This window comes from Pseudophryne corroboree, chromosome 1 (genome assembly GCF_028390025.1).
Source record: "Pseudophryne corroboree isolate aPseCor3 chromosome 1, aPseCor3.hap2, whole genome shotgun sequence".
Lineage (NCBI taxonomy): Eukaryota > Metazoa > Chordata > Amphibia > Anura > Myobatrachidae > Pseudophryne > Pseudophryne corroboree.
In genome coordinates this window covers 1,178,465,271-1,178,490,267 of record NC_086444.1, presented here as the reverse complement: position 1 = coordinate 1,178,490,267, position 24,997 = coordinate 1,178,465,271, and the positions used below count along the sequence as shown (strand labels likewise).

At 47.3% G+C, this 24,997-nt stretch overlaps 1 protein-coding gene across 2 annotated transcripts in view; it reads right to left on the bottom strand.

Moving 5' to 3' along the window:
* Nucleotides 1-24,997, bottom strand: part of SFXN5 (sideroflexin 5) — a 439,382-nt gene that overhangs the window by 194,615 nt on the left and 219,770 nt on the right. For both annotated transcript variants that reach the window (XM_063925240.1, XM_063925244.1), the window contains exon 10: nucleotides 12,150-12,240. In XM_063925240.1, the coding sequence (XP_063781310.1) occupies nucleotides 12,150-12,240 (91 nt within the window). The remainder of the gene's footprint in view (nucleotides 1-12,149; nucleotides 12,241-24,997) is intronic.

Genomic DNA, 24,997 nt, shown 5'->3' with positions numbered 1-24,997 from the left:
CTTCCAAATGCCGTTTGGAATCCGCATCACCTGACCACTGTCGTGTCCATAACCCTCTTCTGGCAGAAATGGACAACGCACTTACACTTGATGCCAGTCGGCAAATATTCCGCTGTGCATCATGCATATATAGAAATGCATCTTTTAAATGCTCTATATCTAGGGTATCAATATTTTCAGTCGGGGAATCCGACCACGCCAACCCAGCACTGCACATCCAGGCTGAGGCGATTTCTGGTCGCAGTATAACACCAGTATGTGTGTAAATACATTTTAGGATACCCTCCTGCTTTCTATCAGCAGGATCCTTAAGGGCGGCCATCTTAGGAGAGGGTAGAGCCCTTGTTCTTACAAGCGTGTGAGCGCTTTACCCACCCTAGGGGGTGTTTCCCAACGCACCCTAACCTCTGGCGGGAAAGGATATAATGCCAATAACATTTTGGAAATTATCAGTTGTTATCGGGGGAAACCCACGCATCATCACACACCTCATTTAATTTCTCAGATTCAGGAAAACTACAGGTAGTTTTTCCTCACCGAACATAATACCCCTTTTTGGTGGTACTCGTATTATCAGAAATGTGTAAAACATTTTTCATTGCCTCAATCATGTAACGTGCGGCCCTACTGGAAGTCACATTTGTCTCTTCACCGTCGACACTGGAGTCAGTATCCGTGTCGGCGTCTATATCTGCCATCTGAGGTAACGGGCGCTTTAGAGCCCCTGACGGCCTATGAGACGTCTGGACAGGCACAAGCTGAGTAGCCGGCTGTCTCATGTCAACCGCTGTCTTTTATACAGAGCTGACACTGTCACGTAATTCCTTCCAACAGTTCATCCACTTTTGGTGGTACTCGTATTATCAGAAATGTGTAAAACATTTTTCATTGCCTCAATCATGTAACGTGTGGCCCTACTGGAAGTCACATTTGTCTCTTCACCGTCGACACTGGAGTCAGTATCCGTGTCGGCGTCTATATCTGCCATCTGAGGTAACGGGCGCTTTAGAGCCCCTGACGGCCTATGAGACGTCTGGACAGGCACAAGCTGAGTAGCCGGCTGTCTCATGTCAACCGCTGTCTTTTATACAGAGCTGACACTGTCACGTAATTCCTTCCAACAGTTCATCCACTCAGGTGTCGACCCCCTAGGGGGTGACATCACTATTACAGGCAATTTGCTCCGTCTCCACATCATTTTCCTCCTCATACATGTCGACACAAACGTACCGACATACAGCACACACACAGGGAATGCTCTGATAGAGGACAGGACCCCACTAGCCCTTTGGGGAGACAGAGGGAGAGTTTGCCAGCACACACCAGAGCGCTATATATATACAGGGATAACCTTATATAAGTGTTTTTCCCCTTATAGCTGCTGTATTTTTAATACTGCGCCTAATTAGTGCCCCCCTCTCTTTTTTAACCCTTTCTGTAGTGTAGTGACTGCAGGGGAGAGCCAGGGAGCTTCCCTCCAACGGAGCTGTGAGGGAAAATGGCGCCAGTGTGCTGAGGAGATAGGCTCCGCCCCCTTCCCGGCGGCCTTATCACCCGTTTTTCTGTGTATTCTGGCAGGGGTTAAATTCATCCATATAGCCCAGGAGCTATATGTGATGCATTTTTTGCCATCCAAGGTGTTTTTATTGCGTCTCAGGGCGCCCCCCCCCCAGCGCCCTGCACCCTCAGTGACCGGAGTGTGAAGTGTGCTGAGAGCAATGGCGCACAGCTGCAGTGCTGTGCGCTACCTAGTTGAAGACAGGACGTCTTCTGCCGCCGATTTTCCGGACCTCTTCTGTCTTCTAGCTCTGTAAGGGGGCCGGCGGCGCGGCTCTGGGACCCATCCATGGCTGGGCCTGTGATCGTCCCTCTGGAGCTAATGTCCAGTAGCCTAAGAAGCCCAATCCACTCTGCACGCAGGTGAGTTCGCTTCTTCTCCCCTTAGTCCCTCGATGCAGTGATCCTGTTGCCAGCAGGTCTCACTGAAAATAAAAAACCTAAAACTAAACTTTTCACTAAGCAGCTCAGGAGAGCCACCTAGTGTGCACCCTTCTCGTTCGGGCACAAAAATCTAACTGAGGCTTGGAGGAGGGTCATAGGGGGAGGAGCCAGTGCACACCAGGTAGTCCTAAAGCTTTACTTTTGTGCCCAGACTCCTGCGGAGCCGCTATTCCCCATGGTCCTTACGGAGTCCCCAGCATCCACTAGGATGTCAGAGAAAATATTGCGGGGAATGTGTACCCCGTTAAATCGGGCGCTAATGGATTCATTTTAAGAAAACACCTGATAAAAAGTATATAGTGTGATAGCAGCTCCTAGAGGGCAACTGGATGCCTTTTTCAAAGATATATAATTTAATGTTCTATAGAAAACATTAAAGGAGCGCTGATATCGAGTAAGAAATCATTTAATAATAAATACAGTGGAAAAAACCACTTAGGATGATTAGTTGAAAGTTTAAAAACAAAAGCAGTGCAAATACATATGCATATATAGAATTAATCACATTCACAATAATTAAATTAACTGTAAACGGCTTATACGCCCATTATGATATTGCAGTCCACAATAATATATTATGCTGGTGACATCCGTACTGATAAGGGGCTTAGATAAATGTCTCGGCAGGTTAGTAAGAGAATCTGCTGATAATTTTAAGCAGAGGGGTTGACTTGCTGTTGCTCACCCCTAGTGTTAGGATCCGTTCTCACCCGTAGTTGTAAGCGCTGATTCCCGTCAATAACAATTAGCGGAGGTGGCTCTCGGCAGCTGACAGTGGCTGTGTCAGGATGTCCGGCAAAGAAAATCGTGCAAGCTGTATAACACCTCAGCAGAACGGGGCTTTTTCAAGCACAGCAGGGGAAGTTTGGCAGAAATGTGTCCGGTTAGATGATGAGAGAACGTCCTAATCCCTCGATATCAGTAGCGGAAGGTCCGTGAAAATCTCCAGCAGTGGACAGGTAGCAAAGGTGACCCTCTACGCGTTTCTCCGCCCACGATACCGGCGGTTTCCTCAGGAAGTGTGAATACCTATTTGGCAGGTATATGTGTATTTAAATGGTCAGCAACCAATCAGCTTTAAAGTCTCTTAATTAACACCTGAAAGGTGTAATTGGGTTTCACACTATGTTGGGTCATTTGCACATTTTCATTCACTGGTTTTATCAGGTGTACAAATTATATACTTTCCAAGTGATAATACAAAATGTGTTAGGCAACAAAAAAAAGAAAAAGATATAAACATTACATTGCCGCTATCGGTAGAAGAGGTGTCGAAAATGTAGGTGTCGATGACCTCATAATTTACATGTATATATATAATTGACACATAGAGAAACTTACTAGGGGCAAATAAGCTTGACACTCCCATATTAGAAATTATAGTAAGTTTCGCAAGGGTTGTAGTAGATTTACTTTTTAACTACCCTTGATGTATCACAATTACATTTTAATTTTTAGTATTCACTTTATAGTAATCACTTTATAGTAATCAGCATAATTTCATCACCCTTATACCGAAAGCGGCTAATAGCATGCACATGGCATCCCAGAGAGGTTGTATATATAGAGAGAACCAATACTTGTTCTCACAGCTGCAATAGCCCAGCGGACAGAGGAATGGACTTCGGCAAAAAAGTCATCAGTTCAAGAACAGGAACAAGGAACAGATTTTCACGTTTTATTTTTTAAATTATTTAAACGTAGTTTCAGTTTTTATAAATAAAATAATTATCTACTGTTATGTAGAGGGGGGAATTTAAACAATCTTTTTCGATAAATATGATCATACACGATTCAATTTAAACCAGAGCTACACGGTTTAGGGAAAAAAGAGAAAACCTATGAGAGAGAGACAAAGAAGAATATTATCTATAAACAGACATAGGTAGTTTATATCTCATACCCAGTTCGTTGCTAAATTTAGCATAGATGAGATTCTAAAATAATACCAATTTGATATTGAAAAAAATAGAGGAAGGAGACCGTTTAAGAAAGACAATTTACTTTTGAAAAAGGGGGGTGACAACACCTACCCTAGTATGTAGGAAGAATAACTTGATATAGATATGAAACCTACCCACAAAGATAGATACATAAGCACCAACAACATAGAGGCAGGGCATCTATACCTAGTGTATATGTGGACGCCAAGCCCAACAAATACGCATATGCACACTAATTTCACGTGTAGGCATATGAGCATGTGCACGTGCGTCCACACATACGAGCAGGCTTTAGCAAAAGAGGGAAAATCAAATACCATTAAGTTCAATATTTTCATTAAGACCCATAGGGTACAGAGTTTCTAGGTTGCAGATCCAGAAGGCTTCCCTATTGCAGAGGTGGTTGTATCTATCCCCGCCTCGTGAAGTTTTGTTCTATCCCCTGTAAAGACAAGACCCTACAATCCCCATCATGTAGGGAGTTAACATGTCGAGGTACACTATGTTTCATTGATTTATTCAGAACCAGTCTTCTATGTTCTAGAAACCTGGCATTAAGTTGTCTAATGGTCCTACCTACATACTGTACCCCACATTTGCAGGTAATTAGATATATTACAAAGGTCGTTTGACAAGTGATGTGGCCCACAGTATCAAGGGTATTCCCAGTTTTAGATGAAGAAAATTGATTACTCTCGATGATGAACCTACAAGTCATACATCTAGATCTATTACATCTTTGGCATCCTGTTCTTGGGTTTCCCATGTCCAGAGATGGGAGTGGGTATCAATGAACTAGCTTCTGATTTCGAAAAGTTGAAACTAGAACCTGAGAGGTGATTTGATTTAGCAAAATGGCTAGGAGACAAAAGGTTTTGAAGATTCATAGTTTTCTTGAAAATGATCTTAACTTCCTTTTCCAAGGACCCTGCAAGGATTCTATCCATTTTAAGTATGGGAAGATTCTTATTAAGAATCTTCCTTATCGAGTGCGAAGCACTATTAAATTTTGAAATGAATATAGGTTCGCTATCACTAAATTCTGGAGAGGGAAGAGTATCAATGGTTTTTATTTTTAATAATCATCTCTATTCCTTTGTTGTGTTTCAATGAGAGCTCTATCCAAAACCTCTTGGGGGTAACCTTGATCTAAAAAAGACTGTGTTAGTTCATAGCTCTGTGTTAAGTAATCAATTTCATTCGAACAATTTCTTTTGAGCCTCAAATATTGGCTCTTAGGGATATTCGTTCCCCATGGACGATGGTGACAACTTGAATAATTTAAAAAGGAACTACAGTCAACTTGTTTCTTAAAAGTTTTAGTTGATATTTTACCTGAGATTGAATCGGTGTGTAGCGCAATATCCAGGAAATTAATATGGATATCAAGCTTATTTGCCCCTAGTAAGTTTCTCTATGTGTCAATTATATATATACATGTAAATTATGAGGTCATCGCCACCTACATTTTCGACACCTCTTCTACCGATAGCGGCAATGTAATGTTTATATCTTTTTCTTTTTTTTGTTGCCTAACCCATTTTGTATTATCACTTGGAAAGTATATAATTTGTACACCTGATAAAACCAGTGAATGAAAATGTTCAAATGACCCAACATAGTGTGAAACCCAATTACAACTTTCAGGTGTTAATTAAGAGACTTTAAAGCTGATTGGTTGCTGACCATTTAAATACACATACACCTGCCAAATGGGTATTCACACTTCCTGAGGAAACCGCCGGTATCGTGGGCGGAGAAACGCGTAGAGGGTCACCTTTGCTACCTGTCCACTGCTGGAGATTTTCACGGACCTTCCGTTACTGATATCGAGGGATTAGGACGTTCTCTCATCATCTAACCGGACACATTTCTGCCAAACTTCCCCTGCTGTGCCCCGTTCTGCTGAGGTGTTATACAGCTTACACGATTTTCTTTGCCGGACATCCTGACACAGCCACTGTCAGCTGCCGAGAGCCACCTCCGCTAATTGCTATTGACGGGAATCAGCGCTTACAACTACGGGTGAGAACGGATCCTAACACTAGGGGTGAGCAACAGCAAGTCAACCCCTCTGCTTAAAATTATCAGCAGATTCTCTAACTAACCTGCCGAGACATTTATCTAAGCCCCTTATCAGTACGGATGTCACCAGCATAATATATTATTGTGGACTGCAATATCATAATGGGCGTATAAGCCGTTTACAGTTAATTTAATTATTGTGAATGTGATTAATTCTATATATGCATATGTATTTGCACTGCTTTTGTTTTTAAACTTTCAACTAATCATCCTAAGTGTTTTTTTTCCATTGTATTTATTATTAAATGATTTCTTACTCGATATAAGCGCTCCTTTAATGTTTTCTATAGAACATTAAATTATATATCTCTGATACAGGAGCGTCCACGGAATTCCCTCCCTGTGTGGCAGACATTATGAGGAATGTAGCCGTGGGGCACACCATACAAAATAGCCAAACAATATGAATACCGTAATCCCAAGATTTATGTGCTAATATTAGCAGGACACAAACAGAGAAATAAATCTGTATGGGGTGACTGAAATACACAGAAAAATACACTGAGATGTATAGACTGTGTAGCACTATATATATATATATATATATATATATAAAAATGAGATTTATGGTAAGAACTTACCGTTGTTAAATCTCTTTCTGTGAGGTACACAGGGAATGTCATTGGGGTGTAGAGTAGGATCTTGATCCGAGGCACCAACAGGCTAAAAGCTTTGACTGTTCGCAGAATGCATAGCGTCGCCTCCGCTATAAACCCGCCTCCGTGCACAGGAGCTCAGTTTGGTTAACCAGTCTAACGCAGTAGCAGGTAAAAGAGACGACAACCGTTAGTAGCTACATATACCACATTCTCACGACAGGAGAAAGTGTCAGCGGCTAATGCCATACCAACCCAAAGAAGCTAAGTGCGTCAGGGTGGACGCCCTGTGTAGCCTAGTGTACCTCGCAGAAAGAGATTTAACAACGGTAAATTCTAACCATAAATTTTGTTTTCTGCTGCAGGGTACACTGGGCTCCACAGGGAATGACATTGGGGATGTCCTAAAGCAGATACTCATGGGAGGGGACGCACTGTAGCGAGCACAAGAACCCGGCGTCCAAAGAAAGCATCTGGGAGGCGGAAGTATCGAAGGCATAGAACCTTATGAACGTGTTCCCTGAGGACCACGTAGCCGTCTTGCACAATTGTTCAAGGGTCGCACCAAGGCGGGTCGTCCAAGAAGGTCCAACAGACCGAATAGAATGGGCTTTGATGGTAGCAGGAGCTGGAAGGCCAGCCACTACATAAGCATGTGCAATCACCATTCTAATCCATTTGGCCAGGGTCTGCTTGTGAGCAGGCCAGCCACGTTTGTGAAAACCAAACAGCACAAAGAGAGAATCAGACTTCCGAAGGGATGCAGTTCTCTTCACATAGATACGGAGAGCCCGTACCACATCCAAGACTGCTCTTTGGAACACAAGTCAGGAGAGGCAAAGGCCAGAACCACGATCTCCTGATTAAGGTGGAAAGAAGACACCACCTTAGGTGAGTACCCAGGACGTGTTCTAAGAACCGCCCGGTCACGGTGAAAAATCAGATATGGGGACCTACAAGACAAGGCACCCAGATCCGACACTCTAGCAGAGGCAATAGTCAGCAGAAACAATACCTTAAAGGAAAGCCAATTAAGGTCTGCAGATTAAAGAGGCTCAAATGGAGACCCTTTCAACGCCTCCAGAACCACACACAAGTCCCAAGGAGCAACAGGTGGGACATAAGGAGGTTGAATCCGCAACACACCCTGAGTGAACGTATGAACATCAGGTAAAGTCGCAATTTTTCTCTGAAACCAAACCGACAAGGCAGAAATATGAACCTTGATGGAGGCCAGACGAAGGCCCAAGTCCAGGCCTTGTTGTAGAAAGGCCAAAAGTTTGGCCGTACTAAACTTGTAAGCATCATGATTATTAGTGGCGCACCAAGCAAAGTAAGAATTCCAGACCCTATGATAAATCGGAGCAGAAGCCGGTTTCCGGGCCTTTAACATGGTTTGAATAACCGCCTCAGAAAATCCCTCAAGACGGAAGCTTCAAGAGCCACGCCGTCAAAGCCAACCGGGCTAAATCCTGACATACACAGGGGCCCTGAACGAGGAGATCTGGCCGCTGCGTAAGTAGAAGCGGACGCTCTATCGAGAGACCCTGAAGGCCTGAGAACCAATGCCGTCTAGGCCACGCGGGAGTGATCAGAAGTAGGATTCCTCCTTCTTGCTTGAACTTCCTTATTACTCTGGGCAGGAGTGACACCGGAGGGAACACGTATGGCAGCTGAAAATTCCATGGAATTGCCAGTGTGTCCACGAACGCTGCTTGAGGATCCCTTGTCCTTGATCCGAAGACCGGAACCTTGTGATTGTGTCGAGACGCCATCAGGTCCACATCTGGAAGTCCCCACTTGTCCACGAGGAGTTGAAAAACTTCTGTATGGAGGTTCCACTCTCCGGAGTGTACGTCCTGACGACTGAGAAAGTCCGCTTCCCAGTTTAGGACCCCCAGAATGAATACTGCCAATATGGCTGGCAGATGGCGTTCCGCCCACTGAAGAATCCTGGATACTTCTCTTCGAGTGCTGCCTTGATGATTTATGTAAGCCACTGTGGTGGCGTTGTCCGACTGTACTTGAACAGGTCTGTTCTGTATTAAATGCTAGGCCAAGTTCAGCGAGTTGAACACCGCCCGCAGTTCCAGAATGTTTATTGGGATGACAGACTCCTCCCTGGTCCACCGACCCTGAAGGGAGTGTTGCTCCAACACTGCACCCCAACCTCTCAGACTGGCATCCGTCATCAGAAGGACCCAGTTGGAGATCCAGAAGGGACAACCCCTGCTCAATCGATGGTCCTGCAGCCACCAGTGTAGTGACAGACGGAACTCCGGAGACAAGGAGATCATCTGCGACCTGATCCGGTGAGGCAGGCCGTCCCACTGGGCAAGAATCAGTTTCTGCAGAGGGCGGGAATGGAATTGAGCGTACTCCACCATGTCGAATGCCGACACCATGAGAACTAGCACTTGCATTGCCGAATGTATTGACACTTGCGGATGAGATAGGAAGCATCAAATCCTGTCCTGAAGCTTTAGGACTTTCTCCTGAGACAAGAACAACCGCTGGTTGTGAGTGTCCAACAACGCCCCCAGGTGCACCATGCTCTGAGCAGGGACCAGGGAAGATTTCTTCCAGTTGATGAGCCACCCGTGGGCATGCAGAAACTGGATAGTCAGATCCAGATGGCATAGGAGAATTTCTGGGGAATTCGCCAGGATCAACAAGTCGTCCAGATACGGCAGGATCCGGACCCCTTGACGGCAGGGCACAGCCGTCATTACCGCCATGACCATGGTGAAGACTCACGGAGCAAACCTCAGGTACTGCTGATGAGACATTGCAATGGGAATATGCAGGTAAGCATCCTGTATATCCAGGGAGACCATATAATCCCCAAGCTCCAAGGCCAGAACAATAGAGCGAAGAGTTTCAAAACGAAACTTGGAGACCCTCACAAATTTAATCAAGCACTTGAGGTAGAGAATGGGCCGAGAGGACCCATTAGGTTTCGGTGAGTAGTACCCCCTGCCCCTCTGAGCCAGAGGCACCTGTACTACCACTCCTGTGTCCAGGAGGGACTGTACCACAGAATGAAGAGTCTTTGCCTTCACCGGATCCGAAGGAACATCTGTCAGGCAAAATCGATAAGGGGGACGATTTGAAGGATACGGCGTACCCTCGAGCGATGACTTCCCGTACCCAGGTATCTGAAGTGGTCTTCAACCAGACCTGAGTAAACCATAGAAGTTGGCCCCCCCACCCTGGGATCTTCCAGAGGGAGGCTCGCCCCGTCACACAGAAGGCTTGTCAGTTTTGGAAGCAGGCTGACGGGCAGCCCAGGCCCGTTTAGGTTTGGGCTTATTCGGTGGGGAGTGCGAGCCTGTTTCAGGTACGCCTGACCCTTTGCTTTCCCCAAAGGACGAAAGGAGTGAAAGGAAGTACTCTTAGCTTTCGGTACCAAAGGAGCAGTACTAGGTGGACATGCTGTTTTAGCAGAAGCTAAGTCAGCCACTATCTTGTTGAGGTCTTCTCTGAAAACAAATGTCTCCCTTAAAAGGGAGCACCTCCAGGGTTTTCTTAGAGTCCAGATCCACAGACCAGGACCGCAGCTAGAGAATCCGGCGAGCCAGAATGGACTTATTAGAAGCCTTGGCTACCAGAATATAGTGATAGCAAGGGTGTGATACACTTAAAAGGAGAGCACACACAACAGCTATATGGCACACTCAGTCACAAACACAATGCAGGAGTAATGAACACAACAATAATACTGCACTGGGCAGGCAATTTACATATAATAGCAGATATGTATATGCAGAGAGATATAACAATGCACAGCAATACTGGATGTATAGCACAGAATAATTGTATTCTATTTTATTCTAATTCTATTCTGTTAGAAGCACAATTATTTCTTAACTAAAGCTGTCTATAGGACATGTAGAATACTCAAGTGTCTGTATAAACACAGCGCTGTGACAGGCGGCTATACAGAGGAGACAGCACCCAGCAACCCCGTGGAGAGCAGCCCTGAAGTATAAATGGCGCCTGGTCTCAGCAGGGAGTTGAGGGAGAAAGTGAAAGCAGCTCCAGGGCAGGAACATCTGCGGGAGATGGCACCCAGAGCTGGGGGGGAGGGGCTACAGGTTAGCGCTCCATCCCACATTTGCTGGACTTCACCACTGGTATAAACAGAGCCTGTATAAAAAGTAACCTGTGCTCCTAATGCCATGGTGGATATAGTGGGGTCCCTGAGCCGTACAGTGTCCACGCCAGCCGCGCAGTCCGTCTCCTAGAGACCGCGCGGGATCGCTATTTCAACCTGGCGGGTCCCACCACCTCCCCATGTCCTGCAGCCATGCGATCCTGGAGATGAGCAGCGGCGGTGTGCCAAGAAACCGGTGCTTCTCCGCTGTAAGTACCCGGGAATCAGGCCGCGGGAGTATACAGCGCCACAGAGTGGAGGTGATGGAGCCGCGGCACAGCATGTCCTAAGGACATAAAAGTGCTGCTGCTCCGTCTTCAAGAAGCTTTCTTCTTCAATTCTTCAAGGCTGCCTAACACAGCCCTTGCCTGCTATGCAGGCACCAACTTTAAAACTGAGCTCCTGTGCACGGAGGAGGGGTTATATAGAGGAGGCGGTGTGGTGCATCCTGGGAACAGTCAAAGTTTTTAGCCTGTTGGTGCCTCGGATCAAGATCCAACTCTACACCCCAATGTTATTCCCTGTGGAATACCAGTGTACCCCGCTGCAGAAAAGAATATATCCTCAGTGTCTGTGTATAATATAACAAGCAGCAGCACCGTTTAGCCACCAATGATCTGTAAATGACCAGGAGGAGGCGCTATGCAGGCACCTGGCATCTCTGCAGTGCGCTGTCCTCACCTAGCATTGTCTATCTCTATCAGCTGGTGACACATGCCAGTGGCTCGGCAATCTGGCAGCGTAGACACAGCGAGGTGCGACTCTAACTCCCAGCCGTGCCAGTACACAAACCTGCTGACAGCAGCTGCCCTTTCCATATATTTATCTTTAGAGCTGCCATGTAAATGTATAAACGCAGCACTTCTTTGTGAGTGAGCGCCATGGCGGACCTTGGTTAGCACACAGTTGGCTACATTCCTTTACATGTGTGTCCTCACCAGATCTGCTGAAAGTTTATTCTAAACGTCAACCACTCCTGAAGTAATGCAATTTTTTCTAACTTCACCCTGTGTCGTTCCCCCCTGGCCACTTGTCCTCGCCCTCTACTTATTTAGGAAATACGCGGCTCCTGAAGATTACCGGAACCCTTCAAATGTTCTGGACATGTGCTTCTCCTTTATCCCAAGTCTATCTCCATGAACTCTTGTCTGGTTCTATACTATTCCACCATTAATCAATAAAGTGAGATCTCAACAAACAATCACAGTACTCAACAGCTGTAACCAACGTCTCCTGTACAATGGAACCAAGGCCACCCCCCACCCCCACCCCCTCTCCCCGTTATATACACTGGACCTTTGCATCCAAGACTCCTGTTGGCCTAAGGAGTCACCTGGCCACAACACACAGAGAGTTCACAGGACTTACCGACAGCTGGGAACGGCACGAACCGCTGGATGAAGAGTCTGGTAGAGGGCGTAAACTGGTTCGCTCTCTGGACCAGAGCATTAAGGCCGACCTTGATAAAGGAGAAATTAAAACAAAATGACCTTCTTACTCTGCACTGGTCAGATGATAGACTGGCACTACTGCAATACATATTGTATGTAGTGATGAGCGGGTTCGGATTTAACACCAGAATTAACACCAGTTCGGTTTTATCCAGATTTTTTCTATGGGCTATCCAAAACACGTGACATCCGTGAGCCAGTAATATGCCGTTTTGAGAACCGAGTAAATCCGAGTAAAACCGAACCCGCTCATCTCTAATTGTATGACATACACAACAAATGTATAGGCAAAGTACAGGACATAGCATTGGAAATTATGTAAACGTGTAAATATTGTGACCACAGCTGTTTGCAGATTCCCCAGTAGATTAACATCAATGCATCTTCTTAGTACGTCGTTTAAGATTAAGGGGAGACATATCCTCACTTCTCTCTCCTATTCTCTCTCTCTCGTGCCCTGAACAAGTCACTTCCATATACAATGCATCCCTTACTTCTGCTCTTGACTCTGTTGCTCCACCAACCACTATTCACCCTCGTAAATTAACACCTCAACCCTGGCACACCAAATACACCAGATATCTGCAAAAATGCTCACGTACTGCTGAGCGATACTGGAGGAAATCACGCTCTAAGGCAGACTTCCTCCATTTCAAACTTATGCTCTCATCATTCAGTGCTGCCCTTTCCCTTGCTAAACAGTCATACTTCAAGAACCTCATCTCCTCCCAGTCTTCCAACCCCCGGCGCCTCTTTGCCACTCTCAACTCAATCCTCTGCCCAACTCCATCTCCCCTCCTCACTCTCTGCTCTTGACTTTGCCACTTCCTTCACGTCCAAAATTGACTCCATACGTCTGGACATCACATCGCGCCAGACCATCAGCAACCAGCCTCCTCCCATAACTTATGACCCCTCCCCATCCCTCTCACCAACTCTTACATCTTTCTCCCATGCATCTGGAGAGGAAGTCATGGCCCTCATTCATTCCTCTCCCCTTACCACCTCCCCTCTTGACCCTATACCCTCCCACCTCCCCCGCTACCTCTCTCCTTCTGCCTGTTCCCATCTTTCCCACCTTCTCAATCTATCCCTCTCATCAGGCACTGTACCCTCTGCCTTCAAGCATGTACTCATCTTTCCTATTCTTAAAAAACCTACCCTTGATCCAAACACTCTCTCCAACTACCGACCCATCTCTCTTCTCCCTTTTGCCTCCAAACTACTTGAGCGCATTGTCTACAACCGCCTTCCTTCCTTTCTTTCCTCACACTCACTGCTTGACCCATTCCAGTCTGGCTTCTGTCCTCTCCACTCCACTGAAACTGCCCTTACAAAAGTCTGCAATGACCTCTATGCTGCTAAATTTAAGGGCCACTACTTTTTGATCTCTCTGCTGCTTTTGACACTGTGGACCACGCTCTCCTACTGCAAATCCTTCACTCCATTGGTCTGCGTGATACTGCCCCCTCTTGGCTGTCTTCCTACCTCTCTGACCATTCATTCTCTGTCTCCTCTCATGACTCCCCCTCCCCCTCACTTCCACTAACTGCAGGTTGTACCCCAAGGCTCTGTCCTTGGTCGTCTTCTTTTCGCTCTCTATACATCCTCACTAGGTAAGCTCATTAGCTCTTTTGATTTCCAATATCATCTCTATGCTGATGACACTCAAATATCCAACTGTCTCTCTGTTATCTCTGTTTGGATGTCCCAGCGCTTTCTTAAACTTAACATGTCTAAGACTGAGCTGATCATCTTCCCTCCCTCCCGCATAACCTCACCTCCCACAATCTTATTATCTATTGATGGCACTACTATCTCCTCTAGCCCCCAAGTGTGCTGTCTTGGAGTAATCCTTGACTCCTCCCTCTCCTTCAAACCACACATTCAACACCTCTCACAAACCTGCCGTTTTCATCTAAAAAATATTTCCAGGATCAGACCCTTTCTGACCCAGGACGCTACTAAGACCCTTATCCACTCACTGGTCGTCTCCAGACTGGACTACTGTAATCTCCTCCTGACTGGCATTCCTGACAAATACCTCTCTCCACCAGGGGTTAAAGTGGGGGGGGGAACAAGGTGGAACTGAGTTCCACCACCTGTAATGGTAGGGGGAACTAGTTCCACCATCTCCATTCCCCTGCACAGTAATTCCAACAGAAAAACCCACCCCATCATCTGCGTCAATCGATGATACAGGCGGCACTAGTGTTGCTGATGAGCTGCAGCCACCTACTCCTTCCTCAGGTCCTGGTGCCTCAATGGTCCTCCTCCATGAGTTCCACCACCTCACCAGGACCACTTTAAGCCCTGCTCTCCACTCCAATCTATCCTCAATGCTGCAGCCCAGCTCATTTTCCTCACCAAACGCACTACGTCCACCTCTCCTCTCCTACAAGACCTTCACTGGCTCCCCTTCCCTTTCAGAATCAATTTCAAGCTTCTAACACTCGCTTACAAAGCCCTCACCCACTCCTCTCCCATCTACATCTCTGACCTTATCTCCCCTTACACTCCCACCCGTCCTCTTCACTCTGCTAATATAGACCATTACATACATAATTTACAATATAAAGGGCCATATGGCCCAGAATATGGCAATAAGACTCTTGTAACACTGAATCATCTGATATGACTTTTGCCTTAGAAGTTACTGTTCTATAATGCGTACAGAGTATTTGATATTTGGTGTTTCAATTGTGTGAATCCATATAATAAAATCAACTACTGATAAAAATGATGTCATCATGCTGGCATGTTGGTGAGAACTCTGACCCCTCCCACCTGTGTCAGTGATGTTACTTTCAGGGAGCTCCATGAGGCCAGAGACATGCAGTAAGAGGTAGAGAGAGGAAGAGCTAAAGCGGGGGACGTTGAAGAGAGATAAGAGGAAAGAAAAAGACAGGTAGAAAGAGAGAGAGTTGAGAAGACAGTGCCTGGTGTACAATAATACTCCGCATTTAGCCACTGCAGGCATGCAGAACCGGTAATAAATGATTGCCCATTGATAGTGTATTGTATATATAATGTGACTGTTGCTTGCACTCAGGTGACATTACGCCCAGCTGCTCTGGTAAAACATTGCTAGGGGCGCTTGCACTTGTTACTGCCAGTTTTGGGTGTTTTCCATTGATCTTTCATAAATACGTACCATGCAGAATTCTGCCCCGATATATCAGAACACACAGAATTGAATTTTTATAAATGTCCTTCATGACTTTAATAACATGAAAATTATTTTCCAGCATATCTCTGGGCATTCCAGACATGAATTTATAACATCAGGTCAAGCTATATATTTTCCTAGCCCTGAGATACAGCATAAAGCTACTTTCTGAATACAACTGCATCCAATGCATCACAGAAGAAATGGGTCATATTCGATGGTGAGAGAGAAGAAAAACCCTCTGCCTGATGATAGAAATACAAGGCTAAGGATCACAGGATAAAAAAGTTATATGTATTTGTAAAAGATGCAGTAAGGCATAAGTCAGCTCATAAAAGACATGATGAAATCCCATTTGAGTCAGGCAGTATGTGCTATGGAAACCCTGTATCATACTTCTCATACACTAGGGGGAAGATTAACTAAAGCTTCTAAAAATGAAAAGTGGAGGTGTTGCCTGTAGCAACCAGATTTTAGCTATCATTTCTCTATGGGATCCGGTCTGAAGATCGACAGTGTCTAGGTCGACAATGTTTAGGTTGACCACTATAGGTCGACAGTCACTAGGTCGACATGGATGGAAGGTCGACAGGGTTTCTAGGTCGACAGGTCTAAAGGTCGACATGAGTTTTTCACATTTTATTTTGGATTTTTTCATACTTAACGATCCACGTGGACTACGATTGGAACGGTAAAGTGTGCCGAGCGAAGCGAAGGCACCATGCCCGAAGCATGGCGAGCGAAGCGAGCCATGCGAGGGGACGCGGTGCACTAATTTGGGATCCCGGTCACTCTACGAAGAAAACGACACCAAAAAATAAATAAATTCCTCATGTCGCCCTTTAGACCTGTCGACCTAGCACATGTCGACCTAGAAACCATGTCGACCTTCCATCCATGTCGACCTAGTGACTGTCGACCTATAGTGGTCGACCTAAACATTGTCGACCTAGATACTGTCGATAAAACAAACCACACCCTTCTCTATTCTATTCTAGAAAATGACACACAGAATCTGATTGCTGATCGCTCGCTAGCTATTTTTTGCAGCGCTGCGATCAGATAGTCGCCGCCTACAGGGGAGTGTATTTTAGCTGTGCAAGTGTGCGAATGCATGTGCAGGCGAGCGGTACAAAAAGATCTTTGCAGCTTCTGAATAGCCCAGGACTTACTCAGCTGCTGCGATCACTTCAGCTTGTCCGGTCCTGGAATTGATGTCAGGAACCCTCCCTGCAAACACTTGTACACGCCTGTGTTTTTCCAACCACTCCCAGAAAACTGTCAGTTGACACCCATAAACGCCCTCTTCCTGTCAATCTCCTTGCGATCGGCTGTGCGAATGGATTTTTCGTACAATCCATCGCACAGCAACGATCCGCTGTGTACCCGAGCGATGCGCCTACGCATGCACAGTTCTGACCTGATCGCAGCGCTGCAAAAAATGCTAGTGAGCGATCAGGTTAGAATTACCCCCAATACTTGCACATGTCTGTTTTTGTAAATCTATGGCACTGACTAATGGAAGGTATTACACTGGGAGATTCCAATGATCTGGACAGTGAGTGATCCCCGACCTCAATGAAACGTTTAGGATGGATGTGTTGAGATTAATGCAGAACCCGTGGGGGAGGAGGGGGGGAGGCAGCGTCCTGATTTAAAAAGTTGGGCTGCGCGGCTAACAAAGGCCGACTTGTCCAACATTTATCTGTACTATTGCAGAGTGCAGGAACATACACCCACTTCACTCCACATAATCTGTTTATAACATATTGTGTGTTAGCAGGGCCGACTCGTTTGACTGGAGCGGGGTTTTTAAGGGCACGCAGCAATTTTAAATGTGGAGCAGGCGTCAGCCAATCAGAACTTGCGGACCGCTCCTGATTGGCTGCCGGACCACAAGTTTTGTTTGGTTCACAAACCGATGCCATATTTTAGATGCCTGCAGCCGAAGATGGGAGACCGGACTTACTGAGGGGCAGGAGAAGCATGAGTTGCGCTCTCCTCCCCTCGGACACAGAAGCCAGCAGCAGCAGATCCCAGCAGTGGTGGCAGTGAGCACTGAGGGCAGTTTGTGTAAACAGCACTACTAGGGGCATTATGTTTATCTGGCACTATACTGAGGGCTTTATGTGTACCTGGCACTCTTGGGGTAATTATGTGTATCTGACACTATAATGGAACATTATGTATACCTGACTCTATTGGAGGCATTATGTGTATCTGGTACTATACTGGGGGCATTATGTGTATCTGGCACTATACTGGTGGAATTATGTGTATCTGGTACTATACTAGGGGCATTATGTATATCTGGCACTATCCTGGGGGCATTATGTGTATCTGACACTAAACTGGAACACGGAGATTAATGGTAGACTTACCATTGTTAAATCTCTTTCTGCGAGGTACACCGGGTTCCACAGGGAATATATTGGGGTGTAGAGTTGGATCTTGAACCAGGCACCAACAGGTTAAAGCTTTAGCTGTGCCAGGATGCATTGGGGCCTCCACCATAACCCCGCCTCCAGGACTGTGAGCTCAGTTTCGTTAAAAAGTCCAATGCAGGAGCAGGTAAAAGAGAAGGCAGATGTTAGTCACATAGAACCACTTTCTCACGACAGGAGAAGGGACCAGCGGCTAATGCCATACAAACCCATAGAAGCTAGGTGCGTCAGGGTGAGCGCCCTGTGGAACCCAGTGTACCTCGCAGAAAGAGATTTAACCAAGGTAAGTCTACCACAAATCTCCTTTTCTGCAGCAGGGTACACTTTGTTCAACAGGGAATACATCGGGGATGTCCTAAAGCAGTTCCTCAAGGGAGGGGACGCGCCTTAGCGGGTATGAGAACCCAGCGTCCAAAGGAAGCATCCTGGGAGGCGGAAGTATCAAAGGCGTAGACCCGAATGAACATGTTCACCGAGGACCACGTAGCTGCCTTGCACTATTGTTCTGCGGACGTGCCACGGCGGGCCGCCCAAGAAGGTCCAACAGACAGAGTAGAATGAGCTTTAATAGCAGCAGGAGCCGGAAGACCAGCCTGCACATAAGCTTGTGTAATCACCATTCTAATCCATCTGGCCAAAGTTTGCTTATTCGCAGGCCAGACACATTTGTGGAAACCAAACAGGACAAAAAGGGTATCTGACCTCATAATAGAGTCAGTTCTCTCCACATATATGCGGACAGCCTGTACCAAAGCACCTAGATCCAACACCCTTCTGGCAGAGGCAATAGCCCGTAAGAACAGAACCTTAGCCGAAAGCCATTTAAGGTCCCCTGACTCAAGAGGTTCAAATGGAGCAGGGGTGTATCTAGGGGTCTGAGCGCCCCTGGCAAATTAAGGAACTGGCACCCCCCACCTCCCCCACCCAGGGACACTTAGAGCGGGGAGTTACAGATAGGCTAAGGTCAGGGACACTGAGAGGGAATTATGGGGAGGGTGCGGGCAGGGACACTGAGAGGGTATTACAGGAGTGTATGGACCGGGTCACTGAGGGGGCAGTTACAGGGATGGTGCGGGCAGGAACACTGAGGGGGAATTACAAGAAGGATGCGGACAGGGACACCGAGGGGATATATGCACACATACATACAGTTAAAAAACCCTCTCTAGGTGTGATGGCACTACATGTCCCAGCAAATCCAGTTGACAAGGTGTGCTGGGACTTGTAGTCTCAACACAGCTGGACAGGCAGTCACTGGTCTAGATACCTCTCCATACAGAGCTCTTTGTAAGCTGTGATCCAGACTGCCAAGATAGACCATGCAGTGCAGCTACGGTACCACAGAAAATGTACAGGCATGCTCATGCTGCACTGCTGACTGGTGCTGATTGTAGTGGCTTGTGTTTGGTGACAGACCGCGTGGGACCAATGAGAAGGGGAGTGGATGAGGAAGAGGAAGTGCCCCGCTCCCCGGCTATATTCACCATTATTGTGAGTGTCACAGTGCAATACGCTTCTGAGAGTACAGAAGTGGATGAGCACTGCTAAGGGATGTATTCAGTGAGAACTACTATGTCATTCTACCCCCCCCCCCCCCCCACCCCCGCCCCCTTGCCCGGCACCCCTGGCAAGTGCCATCCTGGCCAATAGGAAGATACACCCCTGAAATGGAGACTCTTGCAGGGCTTTCAGGACAACAGACAAATCCCATGAAGCCACAGGAGGGACACATGGAGACTGAATCTGCAATACGCCCTGAGTGAATGTATGAACGAGAGGTATAGACGCAATCTTTCGCTGAAACCACACGACAAGGCAGATATGTGAACCTTGAGGGAGGCCAGACAAAGGCCTAAATCCAGGCCTTGTTGCAGGAAAACCAGGATTCTGGATGTTTTGAATCTGTACACATCATAGCTCTTATCAGCAGACAAGGTGAAGTAAGAATTCCAGATTCTGTAGTACTGTAGATCCGGGCAGATGACAGTTTGCGGGCTTTCAACATAGTTTCGATGACCGCCTCAAAATCCTTTGGACCCTAGGGGTGATGCTTCAAGAGCCACGCAGTCAAAGCCAGTCTGGCCAGATCTGGATAGAGACAAGGGTCCTGTACGAGGAGGTCTGGTCATTGAGGAAGTAGAAGAGTACGCTCTGTCGATAGACCATGCAGGTATGAGAACCAATGCCATCTGGGCCACGCTGGAGCGACTAGAAGTAGTATTCCTCCTTCTTACTTGAACTTCCGCAGTAACCTGGGCAGGAGTGACACTGTAGGGAACACATAAAGCAGCCGAAAGTACCATGGAATGACTAGTGCGTCCACGAACGCTGCTCGAGGTCGAGACACCATCAGGTCTACATCTGGTAGGTCCCACTTGTCCACTAGGAGCAGAAAGACCTCCGGATGTAGGCTCCACTCTCCGGCGTGCACATCCTGGCGACTGAGTAAGTCCGCTTCCCAGTTGAGGACACCCGGAATGAACACTGCTGATATTGCTGGTAGATGGTGTTCCGCCCACTGAAGGATCTTTGACACTTCCAACATTGCCATGCGGCTTCGAGTGCTGCCTTAATGGTTGATGTATGCCACCTTGGTGGCATTGTCTGACCGTACTTGAACAGGCCTGTTCTGTACTAGGGGCAGGGCAAGACACAACGCATTGAACACTGCCCGCAACTCCAGAATGTTTATCAGGAGGAGTGATTCCTCCTTGGTCAAACGACCCTGAAAAGAGTGTTGCTCCAACACCGTGCCCCATCCCCTTAGACTGGCGTCCGTTGTCAGCAGGACCCAGTCGGGGATCCAGAAGGGATGACCCCTGCGTAATTGCTGGTCCTGAAGCCACCAGGTCAGCGACAGACGAACCTCCGGAGTCAAAGTGATCATATGAGACCTGATCCGATGAGCTAGACCATCCCATTTGGAAAGGATTAACCTCTGCAGAGGACGGGAATTCAATTGAGTGCCCTCCACCATGTCGCATGCCGACACCATCAGGCCAAGTACTTGCATCGCTGAGTGTATCGACACTCTGGGATGACAAAGGAAGTATCTTATCCTGTCCTGAAGCTTCAGGACCCTTTCTGGAGACAGAAACAGCAACTGACTGTGCGTGTCCAGCATTGCCCCCAGGTGCACCATGCTCTAAACTGGGACCAGAGAGGACATCTTCCAATTGATGAGCCACCTATGGGCTTGTAGGAAGCTTACTGTCAGTTGTAGATGACTGAGAAGGACTTCGTGGGAGTTGGTCAGGATCAGCAAGTCGTCCAGATACGGCAGGATCCTGACTCCCTGGCGACGGAGATGAGCTGTCATCACGGCCATAACCTTGGTGAAGATCTGAGGGTCTGTAGCCAGCCCAAATGGCAGAGCCTGAAACGGATAGTGGATGTTGCCAATAGCAAACCGCAGATAGTACAGATGCAACATGGCAATAGGTATATGCATCTTGTATATCCAGATACAGCGCAGAGTTTCCATACGGATCTTGGACACTCCCACAAACTTGTTCAATGATTTGAGATTGAGTATAGGCCGGAAAGACCCATTGGGTTTCGGAACAAGAAACAGGGTCGAGTAGTATCCATTGCCTCTCTGAGACATAGGTACTGGCACCACCACTCCTGTATCCAGGAGGGAACTCACCACCAATTGTAGAGCTTGCGCTTTTAACGGATCCAAAGGGATAATCGTGGTGTAAAACTGGCGAGGGGGACGTCTCTTGAAGGAGACCGCGTACCAGTTAGAAATGACTTCCCGCACCCATGCATCTGAGCTGGTCTTTAACCAGACCTGGGTGAACTGTAGAAGTCAACCCCCCACCCTGGGATCCCCCAGGGGGGGGGACCGCCCCGTCATGCGACAGAATTGTCTTGTTTAGAAGCAGGCTGATGGGCCGCCCAGGACTGTTTTGTCTTGGGCTTTGTGGTTTTGGTAGCACAAGACTGTCTCAGGTATGCCTGACCCTTTGCTTTCCCATGAGGCCAAAAGGAACGAAAAGTGGTACCTTTTGCCCTCTGTGCATAGGGAGTAGGATTTGAGAGAAATGCAGTTTTAGCAACCGCTACATCAGACACAATTTTATTTAGGTCTTCCCCAAACAAGTTGTCTCCCTTAAAAGGGAGTACCTCCAAGGTCTTTTTGGAGTCCAGGTCCACCTTCCATGACCTCAACCACAGAATACGGCGAGCAAGGACAGACGTAGTCGACGCCTTAGCCGCCAACACACCTGCCTCAGATGACGCCTCCTGTATATAATAGGCAGTGGTGGTAATGTGAGACAGGTATTGTCTGGCCTTGTCAGATAATTCATCGGGTAGCTCTTCCTCCAATGCCTGAACTAATGCTTCAATACCTTTTGCAGCCCAGGCAATAGCGGGTCTATGTACAGCACCTGTTGGGTAATAAATGGATTTCAGGTATCCCTCCACACGCTTATCTGTCGGTTCCTTTACTGAGGTGACAGTAGTGACAGGCAGAGTAGAAGATACCACTAGACGGGTGACATGGGAATCCACCGGCAGTGGGTTTTCCCACTTGTTACATACTGTAACTCTGCAGGAAAAGGATATCGAGCTAAGGCCCGTTTAGGTAGGGGGAATTTCTTCCCTGGCTCAGACAAGGGTTCCCGGCGTATGTCCACTAATGGTCAGAATGTGGTAATAGAGTTTTAGCTACCTTCTGACGTTTAAACTTGTCAGGTTTCTTAGACACCGTAGTGAAATCCTCATCATCATCAGATATTTGGAGGACCTGTCTTATAGCAACCACCAAGTCAGGGACATCCACCTGTAAAGAAGATTCATCGTTAGAAGCATCTGATTCAGTGTCTGACAGGACAGTTTGTTCCCCATCCTCCTCAGAAGAAACTTCTGAGAGAAGCGTGGATTGTGAGGAGGAAGCAGCCCGCTTAGATGACCCAGGGACACGAGTGTGACCTATAGCAGGTTTATGTCTAACCAAAGATTGGTTTAATTGCTGCAACTGGTTAGACAAATTATCCACCCAAGGCGGATTAACCATAGGGACAATTTGTGGCTGTAGTGGCACAGGTGATCCCATAGTAGGCTTAAAACGGTCTAACAGAGTACCCAAGAGAGTTGAGAACATAGCCCAGGGTGGCTCCAGATTGGTTGCAGGAGCTGCGGACTGACAGAGAGGTATGACACACAGTACACAGACCATCATATAAAACTTCCCCCTCAAGTAATTCCTTGGTGCATGCTCTGCATGATGCGGGAGCGTCCCCGGACTTAAAGCCCTTTTTGTTAGACATTTCAGTAAATGTAACAATAGGGCGTATGAGTACGATAAAGCCAGACAGAGTACAATACCTGTGAATAAATTCTTAAATATGTAACTGAGTCCCCAGTACACAAAACCTGCAAATAAATCTGGTATTATGTGAGTACACAATATAATACACGTAATAGGTAAATAACACGTAATAGGTAAATACTGTGACGCACTATATAATAGACCCTGACACACCTAGTCCCTTAGGGTACAGAATATAGTGATAGATATATCTGGGAAACACTGAAAGTGAAATCCACACAGCAGATACAGGCTTACACAGTCACAGTGACAACACAGATAATTATTAGTATGATAATAAAACTGCACTGGACTAGTATACAATACTATATATATATATATATATATATATATATTATATAAATAAAACACAGCAGAGGTATATATCAGAATACTCGTACAATATATTCTGTAACAGGTACACTAGTTTTGTAAAGTCACAGCGCTGTATACAGGCGGCTTTATAAGGGAGACCTTGCCCTGCAGTCCTGGAGACCAGCAGCAGCTATACCTAAGATGGCGCCCAGCAACTCAGTCAGGGAGTGAGGGAGAGTGTAAAGCAGCTCCAGGGCGCGAAAATCTGCTCAGAGATGGCGCCCTGGGCCGGGGGAGGGGCTACAGGTCAAGTGCCGGCTCCCCTATGTTGGTCCTCACCGCCTGGTACTACGGAGTCTTATTAAACTGGGTGTTAGTACACCCGACCTGTATTCCTATGCCCTGGCAGATATAGTGGGGTCCCTGTGCGTAACAGTGTCCACGCCAGCGTCGCAGTCCGTCTCCCTAGACTGCGAATGGAACACAATTTAGTAGCGGGTCCCGCCTGGGGGACCCTCTTACCTCCTCCCCGTAGCAGCCACGCGAACCAGGAGAGCCTCTGCGATCATGTGCCTAGAGCCGGAGCGTCTCCGCTGCAAGTACCCGGGAGCTGAGCCGCGGGAGTGCACTTTTATCCAAGGCGCTGTGAGCTGGGCTTACTTGTTTTATTCTCCCCCCTTGTATAATGCTGGAATGTCTTTACTCATAAATAAATCACATAGGAGCCACGGCGACTTGTCCGGCTTACAGAAGTGAAATTGGACTGTGAGACTGGCCAAAGTTGTGAGCCACACACAGCCTCATGGGCCAGCTACGGACGGCTAGAACCTATGTATAATACAGTGTAGCTGGTTGGTGTACACTGCTGCACCACATTGTTGCCTGTACCCGGTGACATTATACTGTATATGCAGAGACAGAAGGATAAAGGCTTAGGGGTATATTAAATTGATGTCGAAAGCTGCCGTCTGTAGAAAAGACGGCAGTTTTCGACTTTTTTTTTAGGTCAGAAGGGGTTCCAACCTATTCAGTATTTTCCACAAGTTGAGAAATTAGACTTGTCGAAAAGCACGTGGATCGCCGGTATAGCTGCCGATCCACGTGCTTGTGTTGAAAACGGGGCTGGCCCCCTTTTTGACCATCTCAGTCCGACATAAAAAAATGTCGGACTGAGATGTGGGACCAAGCGGAGGGGGGGGGGGGGGGGGGGGAGCTGCGGGGAGACGCGGGCATACAGGGGAGATCAGCGCTACAACACAGTGCTGGAGTAGGATGTCACACAGCCGCGACGCTCACGGCAGCTTCCACCCGGCTCCAGCAAGTGAGGTCACGCTTGCTGGAGCCGGTGGACACTGCCGTGAGGTCGTGCGGCTGTGTGACATCCTCCTGCAGCGCTGCTGTAGCGCTGCTCTCCTCCGTCTGCCGGTGGCTGTCTTCGCTGGTCTCCCCCCCCCCCCCCCCTCCTCCGTCTGCCGGCGGCTGTCTTCGCTGGTCTCCCCCCCCCCCCCCTCCTCTGT